Genomic DNA, 15,045 nt, shown 5'->3' on the forward strand with positions numbered 1-15,045 from the left:
AGTGAGCGATTCGGTTATGATTGTACGAGATACGACTTATGGTTCTTTGATTTCTTCATATCCTCAATTCATTTTGTTTTCGTGTACATTTCCCATCTTCTTGTTATTCACTTTCGCTTTTCATTTTTTCCTAGATTCACATACATGGAATTTATTCATACAAAAGCTCAGAAATACGCATTCAGCTATTCTATTACACTGTAACGCCCCAATCAGTAATCTTACGATCCCCGTCTAATAATATCGTTGACAGTCATCCATTCCATTCCATCTCATGTCATTCCAAACAAAGAACACCTCGAGCCCAAAACCGTCGTCATCATCAGTATAGTCTATCTCTACTACTTTGTCTAGCTCTCTCCAGTTCTGGCGTCCTCGTTAATCTCGTCGGCGTCCCATTCGACAGCTCTTCGACAGTCGTGTCTAGACGGACCTGAAACACCTTTCCGCGCCAGCTCACCGTCGTACCGAGCAAGACGGCCCGAGTCCAGACCGGCAGAGCGAGCGCCTCTCTTCCGATCCAGGCCGGCAGCCATTCTAGGAACCGTCGCTTTGGCAGACCCAGAGGACTGGCCGAACCAAACGCAAATTTCGGTGTGTTTTGGTCGGCCTCGATGGTGCAGCCTGTGTGAAGGTGCTTAAAGGTGTGCCAGTCCACAGTCATCCAAGCTAGAATGGACATGAGCCAAATCCACCCAAATGCCGCCCAAGTCTGCGGAATATCAAGCGCCTCATGGAACCAGGGCAGCGTGGTAAGGCCAAAAGCGAAGTAAGCACAGCACAGGAACGATTCAACACCAGGTTCCACAAGAGTAGCTGCCAACACGGTGAACTTTCTAGCGCGCAACCAACGGACTCTCCGAGCAGCGTAGGCGGACACGGACATGCCTGCCATTGGCTGCAGAACCAAGTCTCCCCAAGCAATGCCGTGATTCAAGAAGCCCGGGATGTTGGAGCGCCAGAGAAGATCCCCGATAAGATGGTCCTCGCAGATGTTGTGCGAGAAGTAGTCGACGCCGCGGGGGCGCCCCTCGTTTGCTGGAAGGATGGGATTCCGGGCGGGATCGGTGACTTGGTCCAGGTGAGCCTTGCGGAACATGTTGCTTTTGCCCACGATGCAAGGGGCTACTCCGACGACGTTGATGGCGCCGTAGAACTTGACGTGAGAGGTGCCCATGAACATTTCGTCTAGACGGCCGCCGCCGTTCTTCCATAGCCGGTTCCATAGAGACTCGCTGCCCTGCTTGGACGTCTCGGCGGCCGATCCGAGGAACGCCTGGCTCTCCGCAGAGGCGTCCTTTTGATAGTCGACGATATCGACAACCAGTGGCAGCTGGTGAACGAACTTGTAAGGCTTTCGGGCGGGCGCCTCAGCAGGGGCATAGCCCATCAGCGTGTCTATCATGCGCCCCAAGACGCCGCTCGCGACCCAGACATTGCAGTCGATGATCCAGATAACCTCCCCGGGCGCCTCGCGATATGCCCTGCTAATGTTTCGTATCTTGGGATTCGGGCCCAGCATGTTGACGCGACCCTCGGCGCCGTGCAGGACAGGGTCCTCGGCCTCGACCAGGATCTGCGCATCGTAGGCGGGAAAGTCCTTGATTAGCTGCTGGAGGACCGGATAGGCCGGGTCGTCGGTGTTTTCTATACACAGCCGGATGGAGACCTTTTGGCGGCGGTAGTCCTGGCGGAAGGTCGAGGCGATGCATTCGTAGAGACAGGGCTCGAGGCCCTTGACCGGCCGGATGATGGTGACGCTGGGCGCATCTTCGAGGGTGGAGGATATCGGCGGGGGGTTTCGTTCGTTGAACTTGACGAATCTGGCGGCGGGAGGCACAAGAGATTAGCCTCGAGGGCAAAGGTTGGGATTGGAGGCTGGAAGATGGAGGAGGGCTTACATGGAGGTGATGCCGACAATCTGGACGAGAACAACCACCACGGCCCAGACAAGGCAGATGGTAGCTGCAACCTCAACAAAGCTAGTCATTTCAAGGCCTAGGATCGAGGCATAACCATTACTCCTTCACTCGAGCGTAGACAAAACAATCACCTGCGAATGCGGCGGGACGGGCAGGACATGTTAGATTATAGGATATGTGGTAGGTATTATAGGTGAGGGGGGGAGACGAGAGATGGCGACTGACGGCTCGCCCGGGGATTAAATAAGACTAAAAGAGGGCTCCTTCTGGGGAGAGAGAGCCGCTGGATCGCTCTCGTACAAAGACAGACAAGGAAGAAGTTCTGGCCTTGGAATATGGGAGAAAAACCAAGTACGTGTATCGTGTTGGCGACGCAGAAAAAAAGAAGAGACTTGGCGATCTCTGGTAAGCTTGGGGGGCGCTTGGACAAGCCCTGGACGGGTCGCTAGGCCTATGTGGGTAGCAACTAGGTCTGACACGAGAGGGGATGACGGGGAGTTGGGGAAATTCGCACCAAAGGGGCAATAATTGGATTTGATGTTTGTTTGTTCTGGACAGGTGGTACCTGAAGCTTTGGGTGATGAAGGATCACATGCATATTTGAGTAGCACCTACAGTACAAGTACTCGCAGATGCAAAGAGGTACCTACACAGAGGAGTACAGAATCCTTCAAGGGCAGTGGTTGAGAGTACAGACTGAACGTGGCATGACATCTGATGCTTGTTCGCATCCATCACCGGTCGGAAGGCTCGGGGCTTCACCATAGCCAAGGCTCAGGCTCAAGTTTCAACTAACAAAAGGTGAAGCCCAAAATAGAAATCAACGAGCGCACCTCGTCAAAACCACGCTTTCGGTGGAGGTTAATTGCTGGATTGATGACATTTGGCGGACTGCTACTAGTCGAGGGACCTCTTAGGGCATGCTGCAGGGCTTCGCGGTGCCTGCGGTGCCTGCCACATGCCCTGGAACCCGCCCTGGGCCGTCAGTAGCCTCTCCTGCAAGGTCGCTGTCGCTGCATCCAGCCACTCAGGTCACGCATTCTTGACGCCTGGAGCCCCAGGCATCCGCTTCGGGATCCAGTTTTGCGATTTTCTCCGACCAACCGCCGAAAATCCCTTGCCAGCCAGAAAAATTTCCCTCTCTTTTGCTTTAAAAACCCCCAAAAAGCAGAGGGAGAACAAAAACAAAAGAGCTTCCCTCTTGCGTCTCGACACTCTTTCCTTTTCGCAGTTCCCAGGTTGGTAGAGTGTCCCATTACCTTTCTGGGACGGTCGTGGATGAGATCCAGCTGGACTCATTCTGCAAGAGGAGCGTCGTGATTGCCGGGCCATGCCTTGAGACAGGTGAGTCGAAATTTTTTTTTTTTATTCTTTCTACCTTGATGCGTATCAAGGCGCTTCGCCAATTGCTTCAGCTCTGGAGCTTCATATCAGCTTAGGCATATTCTTGCTCAAGTTGTTGCTCCTTGCTCTGCTCCCATCGTGTCTACACATGGGTAACACAGCAGAGTTTTCCAGCTACAATTCCCTTCTCCCTCTCGCTGTTATGATGATCACCATTTGTGCAAAGAGCGACCATTCATTTGGAGACCTCTGTGATTGCCATTTCATTATAGACTACAACGGTATCTGATACAGCAATGGGGATCTTTTTCTTTTCCCATCGTCTTGTCTCGCTACACACATTTTGGAGCTTCAAAAACTAACTAGAGCTCCTCCAGGTCCAGGCCAAAATGAGCCCAGTCCGAGATGGCTGAGATGCAAGTTCATACTGAGCCCCCTTCCATAGGCAAGGCTTCACCTGCACCCCAAGCCCAAACCCAGGCCAAAGGCAAGGCCCAGGCCAAGCCGCCAGCTGCACAACAGCAACCGCGAGGCCCATCTATCCACCAGATATACGCGCTGCCTGCACCCATCCGAACCTTTCCCCTCCCAGCATTCTACCCAAACAACCCTATTTCGCTGTTCCATGTTGCCTACGCATGGTTGGGTCAGGTTTTCCGACCGCCGCCTGTAGAGCCTGCCGTTGTCCACCATGGCGTCTGGTCTGAGACGACAATCTCTGTGCATATCAAGGATGAAAAGTCCATGAGGGCCTTGTGGGAGCAAGGCTTCTATGGCAAGGGCAATCTCAGTCGAAGTGAGCCCAACTGGCTCAAGAGAGAGCAGGTTCAAAGGGGTCTCCAGGAAGTTCACGTCAGCGAGATTTTCACGCAGCAAAGGCGAGATGAGCGAGCACAAGCCAAGTGGGAGCGTGCACGACTTGAACAGGAAGCCATCTTGAAGACAAAGCTTGAAGAGGAGCGGCTGGCTGAAGCTCGCCGTCTGGCAGATCACAAGGCACAGGAGGCACAGGAGGCCCAAGAGGCCCAAGAGGCCCAAGAGGCAGCCGTATCAAGTTTCCCCCAGCTCCCCCTTGCACCTGTTGGCCCGTTAGAGCTCCTCGCACTCCCAAACTCAGCGGTAGTTGTCGTATCACGGCAACAGCCAGTTCCGGCGCCTTTACCATTTGTCGCACCTGTCGGTCCCCTGCAGATTCTAGCACTACCAAACTCGGCTTCCGACATTGTTAATGCCACACAAGTAAAGACGCATCCTGATGCGGCCCCCATCACTAAAGCAAACGGATCCTTGACACTCCCTTCCTCTCACCACGGTTCGTCCACTGACGATTCCGAGGAGCCCCGGACTCCCATCACCACCGAGACCCCAGAGCTGTTTAGGGACGACCGATCCGTAAACTCATCTAGTGATGGCACGGGAAACAAGTTGCAGCGCAGAAAGAGCGTGCGGTTTTCTCCCACGGTGGAATCGGCGACGTATAAAGCATCCGACCCCCCGAGCCCCAATCGCTCCCCACCCGTGTCGTTTTCCCAGCCATCCCAGGCCAACGGCGAGGGCAAGTCAATTAGCCAACCCCTCACCCAACTGCCATCCGCAAGCGTTCCCGTGTCAGATCCCATTATCAACAAGGAACACCTCCAGTTGATGCCAGAGGAGGCCTTCTTCCTCTCCTTTGGCCTTGGGGTTCTGGAAATCACGGATCCTGCGTCTGGCAGAGTGCTGTCGCGCCAAGACCTCTTTTCCCTGTTCCGGCAATACTCTTACTTCCCTCCCCGAAATGGCCCAGACGAGCCTGATCTCGAGCCCGATGATGGATTCCTCGTCCATTATGCCGTGTACCATCACTTCCGATCATTGGGGTGGGTACCTCGAGCGGGCATCAAATTCGGAGTCGACTGGCTGCTGTACGCCAGGGGACCGGTGTTTGACCACGCCGAGTTTGGACTGATTGTGATCCCCTCGTATTCCGATGCTTGGTGGAAAAAGGAGGGTAAACAAGGCCCTCGGAAGCCGTGGTCGTGGCTGCACAGCGTTGTACGAGTCCTGTCCCACGTCACCAAGAGTTTGGTGCTGATCTACGTGGATGTGCCGCCTCCTCACAAGTTTGAAGAGGCGCTGAAGGACGGCATCACGGAGGCAATGAAGCTGTACAAGGTCAGAGAAGTCATGGTAAAGAGATGGTCGAGCAATCGAAACCGATGAATGGACCGCTGGCGTCCATTTCAACCTCTGCTTTGTTTTTTTTCCTTTCCAGTGTCTTGTTTGTAACATTAAGGGTGATGCTTGGGGAATGTATGGAGTATTACATGGGCAAATGATATTGGATACACGTCAGCGACAACGTGTGTAATGTATACGAGAAACGATGGAACGAATCTGAATCAGGTTACAGGTGCCTTCTCGAAGCAAAGAGTTGGCGCGATGTTACGAGAAACCCAAATTGATTGGTAGCATTTCTAAGAGGCTCAATACTTTGAAAATTGAAACATATTATCGAATGAATCAACATTTATGAAGCATGTGATTCTAAACGCCACAGATCGTATGGTGATGGACTTCCCTTGGGCCGAGGAGGGTTAGCAGATGAGACGTTGATGAACAGATGAGAATATAGAAGCAATTGCAAATACAGTAAAAGAAAGAAGAAAAGAGGAGCAGAAAATCCTAATAGGAATACCAATTACTGAAATATTAATATTGAACGTCCATTAAGATAATTTTCAATATACAGATTGTAATTGTGCTGTACAGTTCTCTCATAGTCTCTACGCAACTTGGCTTCTCCAGCCTGGCTCTTCTCGGCCAGCCGGATTGTGCCTCGGTCCACTCGCCCGCTCTTATTAGCGCAAACATGCGACTTGACAATAGTTTCAAATCCAAGTGAAATCTTTCGTTTTGGACAGATCAAAGAGTGCGTTTTGGCACATTCAAGGGCCTCAAGGGATTTGCCTCCGCCTGTTTATCACTGTTTATTTTTGCTTAAAGAAAGCCATGTTGTCCCTGGCTCGCACATCCAGGGCCAGAGCCGCGGCGGCGGCAAAGGCTCAAGCTAAAGCTGTGGCTTGTCGCACCGCTCACACAGCAGACGGACCAAGGAGCCCCAGGAGGCAAAGGCAACGCCAGAATACAGACTCGGAGACGGGATACAGGCCGCAGCAGAGGAGGATCTCGGCCAAGGAAGCAGGGCAGCAGCAGCAGCAGCAGCAGACTTCGGCGGCGCGGTACTGGCCTAAGCTGGAGATTCCGAGGGAGGCCAAGCGGTTCACGTTCACCGATGAGACGACGAGGCGTGGCCCTGTTAGGGTTGCTTGGACGGACAAGTTTCTCTTTGTCGAGGATCCTGCGACGGAGAATGGACGAAGGGCGCTGAAGCCTGCGACGCTGAGGGATAGCTGCGCCTGTCCAAAGTGCAGAGACACCTCATCCGGCCAAAAGACGTATTCCTCCGTCGAGATCCCCGTCGACATTGGCCTGCAAAACGTCAAGCCCACGAAAAAGGGGCTCGAAATCACCTTCTTGCACGACATCCCGCGCTTCGCAGAGGACAAGGGCAAGCCGCACGTCATGCTTCTGCCGTGGGAGTCGGTCGATCTGTCGCTCAAGCGCAAGGGCATGGAGGACGTCGTGACTCTGCCTCGCCAGCGATCGGTCCTGCGTCGCACGGGCGTCGTGTACTGGGACCGCGAGACGATTGCGCAGCAGGTGCGCCGCATCGACTACGCCGAGTTCATGAAGGACGACAGCGAGGCCTTCTGGGACGTCATCATCGACATCTGCCGCTTCGGCCTGGTGTACCTCAAGAACGTGCCCCGGGACGAGGAGTCCATCGTGCGAATCACCACGCGCATCGCAAACATCCGCGAGACGTTTTACGGCCGCACGTTTGACGTCCGCGCAAAGCCCAACGCGGAAAACGTCGCCTACACGAGCGGCTTCCTCGGCCTGCACCAGGACCTGCTGTATCTCGACCCGCCGCCCATGATCCAGGTGCTGCACTGCATGGACAACTCGTGCGCCGGCGGCGAGTCTCTCTTCAGCGACGGCGAGCGCGTCGGACGCCTCCTCTGGCCGTTCCTCACTCGCCATCGCATGGCGCCCCTGGCCGAGCACCACGTCCCGTATCAGTACGGAAAGAACGGCTACCATTACTTCAGTTCGCGCCGCGTCATCGACGGCAACGACTCGGGCTTCACAAACGTCTTCTGGTCGCCCCCCTTCCAGGGCCGCTACCTCAGCCCCGTCAAGGACATCCGCCGCTGGATCGAGCCCGCCCGCATCTTCTCCTCGCTGATCAACGACCCGGCCGCCATCCACGAGGAGAAGATGGAGCCCGGCGAGTGCGTGCTGTTCGACAACCTGCGCGTGCTGCACGGCCGCAACGCCTTTGACGCGGCTGGCGGCGGCGCCAGGTGGCTCAGGGGCGCGTACATTGCCGCCGAAGATTTCCTGTCGAGAGCCGCCCATATTCCCAAGGGGATGGCGGAGAAGTATCGCGGCGAGCAGCCGTGGGCGCCGGCGCTGGCGCAGAAGGCGTTGAGGCAGACGGCGTGGCATGAGGATGCTGTGAGGAGGATCAAGGAGCTTGATCCGGCGTTGGAGGACTGACTGTGTAAGACATGAGACGACGTGCATCTTGTCTTAGCAGACAAGCACGCGACAACAAAGAAACATGATGTAAAGAATGTAAAAAGGGTTAAAAAAGACTATTATAGTCTCAATGTACAACATAACCTCTCATAACAATTCAGATTAAGCAACCTAAAAGTGGCAATGAAAAAAAGCCAAAAGCAATTCCCTTTTTTCCCTCCGTTTGGTGCGCCGTGCACGTAGCCCTTGATGCATCATCGCAATCGAAATAACTAATTCTACTCCCAATGACAGAGACTGTCCAATTCGATCAGCACCCCTCACTCAGCTGAGTTGACAACTACCACTTCTTTGCCTCGACTCCGTCAGGGGGGACAGTCTCGACTCTCTTATCCTTGACGTCGTCCCAGTTCGTGCTCAGAGAGGTTCCATTGCTCTCGGTGAAGCTCTTCATCATCGCCCTCTGCTGCTCAGGGGTGGCACCCTTGTACAGTTTCTTAAAGAAGAGGTTGACATCTTTCTCGTCATCCGAGTTGTCCTCCCCGACCTGATCCCAATTTTTAGGACCACTGCGTGAAGACGAGGGATAGGCTGGTGCCGAAGCTGCAACCGGAGCTACAACCGGAGCCGCAGCTGGGGCAGTCTCGGAACTAGAACAGTAACACAACGGGTTAGCAAATGATGTACCAGCAGCAACATAGTTGCATCATAAAAGCTTACCTTGCTTCAACTACCTGTGGCTTGGACACTGGTGCTTGCTTGGAGGACTCATCAGCTTTGAGAGCCGCCCATTTGCCAGGTATCTTCTTGGCCAAGCTCAGTTCAACCTTGTTGGGTGTAACGGTATACGTGGACTTGGAAGGTAAGATTTCTCCCCAAAGGTCCAGTTGAAACTCCCTCTCGTCGCCGTTTGGAAAGACAAGAGAATCCAGATGGACCGAAGATTCGGAAAACTGCACCTGGAGCTTCTCCTTGTTAACGCCCTTTGAGAAAATCGAAACCGACATGTGTGTCTTGCTCTGGAACTCTTGCAAGCGGAGCGGGGTGTCTTCGGGAATCACGCGTGGTGCTGCTTCAACCTCTGCCTTTGCAGCCACAATCTTTGAAGCTTCAGCCTTTGCAGCTTCGGCCTTTGCAGGTTCCTTCACAGGCCTGCCAGACAGGTGAATGGCGAGGTCCTTTTCATCCGGAATCAATGATATCGTCAACTTCCTAGCGGCATCATCCTCCGGCAGCTTCTCCATAGCCGACAGGGCCTGGATTCGCATGTTACTAGCCATCCGCCACTCGCGAAAGTGTGACCTATCCTTATCGGCAGCAAGACTATTGCTCATAGCTTGTTGCAAGCCATCTTCCTTCTTGGAAATGTCCTGGTGGCGGGCAGCATCCATTGCCTCGGCGGCCGTCACGGTCCAGAACCCATCCTTATCTACAAATTCCAAGCCAGGATCCTCCTTAGGCATCGCTGGACCACCCTTAAGAAGTCTCATGCAGTGCGTATAGCAGTAGTCGGCGTTGGCATACTGCTTCAGCTGGAAATAGGCCACGCCGCGACGGTACTGAGCGGTCGCCATGAGGTCTCGCTTGTTTCGTTCGAAGGCCTTGTGCCAGGCCAGGTCGGCATCGTCGAGGGCATCCTGGGGTCGGCCAAGTCCAGCCAAGGCCTTTGAGCGGGCAATCAGCCACGCTGGGTTGGGAGATTCTTTGAGCGCCGTGGAGAGCTTATCTAGGGCGTCTTCCCAGTTGCGAGCCTCTACAGAGGCGAGACCCTGCTGAGCCAAAGTGACGTATGACATGGCGAATAGCGACTATGTCGCAGGGACTTTGACGGCGGGCGAGAACTTATTCGTAAATAATGGCGAAGTGGTTGATAATGAGATGCGTCGTAAGAAGAATAAAGAGTCGTCAAGATTCAGGTGAAAGGAGTGAGTGGCAGAGGTTGGAGTTTAAATATGTTGGAGGGAAGTTGCTGGTAAGAGTTCAAGCTGTAGTGGGGTGAGGCGTGGAAGCTTCAGTGAAATTCGGTGCCCCGCTCTCCGTTTGCTGGAGCGAATCACACGGCGTGAGGAACCAGGTGCTACCAACGGACATGAAAGCGGGAGAAATGAAGAGATGCCTTGTATTTTCTATGATGATGGGTTCTTTATCTTGAAATTCATTTATTCCGAGAGATGATGTAGATTCACTGTGTCATACCTACCTAGGTAGGTAACAATGTAGGAGAGCAAGCCACCAAGACAGGCATCGCTGGAAGGTACCTACCTAAGTACCTATACAATGCATGTAGAAACCTTCATTTAGAGAAACAAAGAAGGCCAAAGAATGACAAAGAAAAGACGCCTCGAGTAGTGCACATATTATTACGCAGTTGGACAACGGGGTTAAAAATTGATAGATAAGCAGGCAGAAAGATATTTTGGTCATCAACTTCGTACATCCATGCATCCATCCAGCTACAACTTCTCGTCCGGGTACTTCTTCGCAAACATGCCCAACGCCTTGATGGTAAACGTAAACTTGTAGTTGGGATACGAAATCATGCATGACTTGTTGAACACGCCCTCAATGGCTTCCTGCAGCCACTCGCCGTTGGGCTGTTGCCGGCTCGCAATCAAGCGGATGCCCTTCTTAATCTTCTCCACGTCAGGATATTCCGCCTCCATGAGCCCAATCAGTGCCCAGGCTGTCTGCACTACAAGGGACCCTGACTCGTGTTCGGAGTATTTCATAGTTTCACAAGCCTAAAAAAGAGAACAAGAGGTTAGCAAGGCAAGAGAAATATAGACAAACACCCTGTTTGTCGAGGCGACATGGCACTCACCCGGTAACTTTCAGACCACCCGCCATCCTCGCGCTGCTTGGAAATGAGGAAATCGCAGCCTGCTCGTGAGATCTGGCCGTTGGAGTACGTCTCTCCAATGGCCGCCATACTCTGGAGCGCAAACATTGAGGCATACGTAAAGCATACACCCCAGCTGCCATACCAACTACCGTCGTACCTCTGGTTGGATTTGATCCAGTTGGTGGCTCTCTTGATGAACAGCTTAACATCCTTGGTTCGGTAATCGGGCCAGTGCTTGTGGAAGAGAGACAGGACCGTGACGCAAGCAGTTGTGCATTCGGGGTAGTCGTATTCAATCATGATTCTGCCAAACACCTCGGCGGCGTTGAGCATCTCCAAGTACTCACCACCTCTTCTGGCCTCGTAGGACGAGACGGCGCCGTTGTCGTTCTGGTACAGGAGCAGCGTGTCCACGGCATCAAAGATTCGCTGGTCTTCCAGAAGTTGTGGGTATCCCTCCGTCTTTTGCAGCAGGATGACGGCCTTGAGAGCCTCCGAAATGCAGTCGCTCACGCCGTAGCCCTGGTCTTTGTTGCTAAACGGCCAGCCACCCTTTCGGGGCTGTCGATAGCACTTCTCTTGGTCTTTGCAGTTCTCTCTGATTTGTTGTCTTTCCAGATACTCGAGGGCCTTGATCAGCATAGGTTTCCAGCGTTCATCCGTGTGCAGCCCAGACTCGACGGCGGCCAAGACGGCAAAGGCGGTGTCCCAGCACTGGACACCGTTTGTGCCATTGCACAGCATTCCCTCATTCTTTACCCACATGTATTCCTCCAGCCTTTCAGTGTGTCTCGTGAAGCTGTATGCCTCAGGACCATCCCGGATGTAACATACGAGTGTGTTCATCGGCGCGCTCACTGGTGCCAAGCCCGCATACGCGGTATTGGCATCTTCCATGTCGACAAGCTCGCTGACCCATTTCTCTCCCCACTCTTTGAGGAAGTTGAAGCGCAGATAGGGGTTGTAGACATTGACCAGGAGCCAGTTGACCGTGTTGAGCAGCCATGTTTTGGGATGGTAATTATCGATTGCAGAAATACTGTTTCGGTGGCTAGCCCAGTTGATCTCGGCGTGAGGCTGAACAAACAACTCTTGCTTCAATCCCCGAATGGTATCCGTCTCCTCACAGCTCCATTTCTTGGAATATATGTATCCCATGGGCAGGAACACCTGTCGGATATGGATCCACCATCGCCAGGGAGCAATCGGGACCCAATCAGGAAGCAGCCAGATTTCGGGGGGCACAGGGTTCACGATATCCCATTCCACCACGCCCAGCACCGCCAGCCAAAACTTGGCCCAGTGAGGGGAATTGAGTGCGCCACCCAGCTTGTGCAGAGTAGCCCTCGCCTTGACCATGGCAGGGTCCTCAGGGTCGACGCCAACAAGGCGGAGGGTGACATAGTTCATGGCAGTGCCAAAAACTGTGCTTTCACCCTCAATGTGGAGGCCCCAACCGCCATCTTCGGGATGCGCTCGTGCAAAGAGGTAGTTCTTGATCTCGGTCGCGTAGGCGTCGGGGATTGGCGTCTTGGTAACATACCAAGTGATGACAACACCGGGCAGGAGGAACATGGGGCCACCGTACTCGCAGGCCCAGTGGCCAGAGGGCATTTGAAGCTTTTCGAAAAAGGTGAGGCCATTTTGAGCAGCTTCGAGAGGCGTCTCAGCCTTTGGCAGCGCGGGAAGATCCTAATACAGCGATGTGTGAGCTCTGTAATTCCTTCGACTTCAAGAGAGAGGGAAGAGGGGAGAGGGCATACCAAGGGCAAGTTCAGAAACCACTTCTCAGCATTGCTCTGCGGCCACTCTGCAGCTGCCTTGTCGTCAACAAGGTAATGCCATGTATGACGGCTGTCGTCATCCTTGATTCTCCATCGTGTGAGGTCTGTCTTGGCCGCTAGCTTGGGTCGTTTGGGAAAGCTGTCCGAATCGTCAGAGGCACGCTTGCGGGACTTGGCGCTGCCTGTATCTCTCCCCGTTGCAGTGGCCATTTTGTCGATTGACCTGTGCTGAGTGAATGGACAATTGGCTATGGAGGCCAGTTGAAAGATTTATAATGGCGAGTCAAAAGTCAATGGCCGCCCTCCAAAGTCTTTCACATGCGAAAGACCAGGTTTGGCTTTGCCTAATGGAAGCACGTTAGAAGCACGTTGCAATCCTGGCTGACATCTTGCCCGCTTCAGGGATCACATTGGGCTAGTGCTACTGTGCCTGCAGTGCAGTGACATGCCCTTTCAGTGGCCGCTAACGCTAGAAACTGCCTGATCAACAACTAACGCCCCTTGCAATCGGCTCGTATTCGTACCTCTGCTCACGCACTTGCTCGTGTTGGCTTCCACCGCTCAACAATTTGACGGACTGCACAAAACTCCGTAACTGCGTCCATTTGGCTTGTGATCAGACTCCAGAGTCATCATGGACCAAGTAACGGAGGGCACAATAATCCGAGATGCAAGGCAGGTAATTATCCGCCCAGTCACCGTGACAACATCCGCTGGGACAGTCATCACTCGTATCGAATCCATCTTGGAAGCCATTCTGGATTGCCTGGCCCAAGGAAAGGAGCTCAGCATCGACTTTGTAACTAACAGATCGGGACATAATCCGCAAACGGTCCATTTCCCAGGAAGGACTGCTCTGGAAGCCACCAAGTTTGGTACGCAGCATTGCCCAAGCGGGTTTGGTTTTGCGAACTGCTTCTCATCTTGTGTGATTTCAAGCCCGGATACTTCTCATCTTGCAGCTCGCCCATGACGCTCTAGTATCAGGGACAGTATCAACCAAGCGGTTAGTACACTCTGACATTTGAAATGGCCCCTTCTAGCTCTTAACTAAAATATTTTGATGATACAGCCACATCTTCTATCAGCATCAAGGGCTTTTCGTGAGGCAGAGAACGGTGGACGAGCTGGTGGATAACCTTGCTTCTGCACTCAACGTCCAACGTGATGACTTGAACATTGTACGTGGGGCATATACTGATCCTAGAATTCAGTTAATGGGCCTAGGTTGCATCTTCCAAGGGAGTCTTCTTGGGACCCCTCAGTATTTGCCTCCAGGACAACACAGTGATTGGTCCAGCTGTTGGGGATGCGGTTCGTATATTCACTCGCAACTATTATTTATCACTTTTTTTCTTAGTCTGACATCCTGAAAGGGAATTGCTTTGCCAGCAACCGGGTCCATTGCAGCCATTAGCTGCGAAACCATCAGATGGATCCTGGTTGTTGAAAAAGATGTTTGTGCTATTTTTATATATAAGCGTCCACCTTACCATTCTGCTAACCTTATCAAGGCAGTATTTCGTTCTTTAGCGTCTTGTTTGTATTGGCAAACGTCTTGCGTTGGTCCAGGACTACTCATAACGGTATGTTATCCCTAGGTTTCTTTTGTCATCATGGTAACTGATACCATAGGTAAAAAGGCAAAAGGTTACCCGGACATGCTTACGTGCTCGTTTATACAACTGATTCGCTTCAATTGCCCGCAAATACCGATCTTCGTCTTGGCCGATTACGACCCTGATGGACTCAACATTCTTCGCCACTACCGCCTCAAGTCGGAGTTTGTGTCCCAAGAATTTACAGCTCCAGCGATACGCTGGCTAGGGATCAAATCGCAGGATCTCCTAGAGCGCAAGAGCCGTCTTGATATGTTGATACTACCATCCCCAGACAACTTGCAACCACCAGATAGCCAGTCGTCCGAGGAAAGTACCGGCTCCAAAGCCTCCATCTCGTCCACCGAATGCCGTGAGCCAATCTCAGCCCTTTCAACACGAGATCGAAAGGTCGCCGTTAGAATTCTAGAAAAGGTTGTAGGCTCTAGAGATGACCTCGAAGCCATCGAACTTAGGCGAGAGCTCCAGGTTTTGTTGATGATGGGTATCAAGGCTGAGATACAATGGCTTGATGAAGCAGGCACTTTGGCGGGATGGCTCGATATTAAGCTTGGGCAGATGCTTCTGGGGGCTTAATGGAGAAAAGTTGAAGCCGAGCGAGAGGGGGAAAGCCAATAAAAGAGGCAGCAAATTCCATCGCTCAGTCTATCCCATGGTGTCTCTCTCTCATCGACATCCAATTCTCCTCTCTCCAACAGTCATCACTCATCATGGAGAATATATGCAGTTTTGAACCCATGTGGAAAGATTTTGAGGCTGATGTTCCTCAGAAGGCTATGTATTGCTAGGATCTGGCTTAAATGTCTGCAAGTATTTCCTCGCGAAACCAAATTTTTAAGACACCAAGTAATAGACTTGTTCTGAATCAAGATGTCCACCTACCCGGGACTAGATGCACAGTGCAAAAATCGCGGGGCAAAATACCCACACAGTCCCCTCCACCAAGA

At 52.8% G+C, this 15,045-nt stretch overlaps 6 protein-coding genes across 6 annotated transcripts; 3 read left to right on the plus strand and 3 right to left on the minus strand.

Annotated features, from left to right (window-relative positions):
• Positions 1-132: 132 nt before the first annotated feature.
• Positions 133-1,990, minus strand: TRIVIDRAFT_77227 (glycosyltransferase family 21 protein; the record flags this gene model as incomplete). The annotated part of the gene is made up of 2 exons (XM_014098743.1): positions 133-1,823; positions 1,902-1,990. 2 exons carry the CDS (start codon positions 1,988-1,990, stop codon positions 323-325), a joined length of 1,590 nt encoding a protein of 529 aa, XP_013954218.1.
• A 1,105-nt stretch (positions 1,991-3,095) lies between these two features.
• Positions 3,096-5,766, plus strand: TRIVIDRAFT_181313 (uncharacterized protein; the record flags this gene model as incomplete). Its single annotated transcript, XM_014098744.1, has 2 exons — positions 3,096-3,266; positions 3,644-5,766. The coding sequence occupies one exon, from the start codon at positions 3,672-3,674 to the stop codon at positions 5,466-5,468; it is 1,797 nt and encodes a 598-aa protein (XP_013954219.1).
• Positions 5,767-6,207: 441 nt separating this feature from the next.
• On the plus strand, positions 6,208-8,068 carry TRIVIDRAFT_231199 (uncharacterized protein; the record flags this gene model as incomplete). Its single annotated transcript, XM_014098745.1, has 1 exon — positions 6,208-8,068. One exon carries the CDS (start codon positions 6,258-6,260, stop codon positions 7,869-7,871), a length of 1,614 nt encoding a protein of 537 aa, XP_013954220.1.
• Positions 8,069-8,193: 125 nt separating this feature from the next.
• TRIVIDRAFT_155379 (uncharacterized protein) lies at positions 8,194-9,649 on the minus strand (the record flags this gene model as incomplete). Its single annotated transcript, XM_014098746.1, has 3 exons — positions 8,194-8,503; positions 8,574-8,938; positions 9,002-9,649. The coding sequence occupies 3 exons, from the start codon at positions 9,647-9,649 to the stop codon at positions 8,194-8,196; spliced, it is 1,323 nt and encodes a 440-aa protein (XP_013954221.1).
• A 580-nt stretch (positions 9,650-10,229) lies between these two features.
• On the minus strand, positions 10,230-12,689 carry TRIVIDRAFT_89890 (uncharacterized protein; the record flags this gene model as incomplete). The annotated part of the gene is made up of 3 exons (XM_014098747.1): positions 10,230-10,594; positions 10,675-12,387; positions 12,459-12,689. 3 exons carry the CDS (start codon positions 12,687-12,689, stop codon positions 10,307-10,309), a joined length of 2,232 nt encoding a protein of 743 aa, XP_013954222.1.
• A 424-nt stretch (positions 12,690-13,113) lies between these two features.
• Positions 13,114-14,674, plus strand: TRIVIDRAFT_48006 (uncharacterized protein; the record flags this gene model as incomplete). The annotated part of the gene is made up of 7 exons (XM_014098748.1): positions 13,114-13,354; positions 13,419-13,485; positions 13,552-13,660; positions 13,707-13,838; positions 13,872-13,921; positions 13,998-14,065; positions 14,130-14,674. The coding sequence occupies 7 exons, from the start codon at positions 13,114-13,116 to the stop codon at positions 14,672-14,674; spliced, it is 1,212 nt and encodes a 403-aa protein (XP_013954223.1).
• Between the last annotated feature and the right edge of the window lie 371 nt (positions 14,675-15,045).

Source organism: Trichoderma virens (genome assembly GCF_000170995.1).
Source record: "Trichoderma virens Gv29-8 chromosome Unknown TRIVIscaffold_81, whole genome shotgun sequence".
Classification (NCBI taxonomy): Eukaryota; Fungi; Ascomycota; class Sordariomycetes; order Hypocreales; family Hypocreaceae; genus Trichoderma; species Trichoderma virens.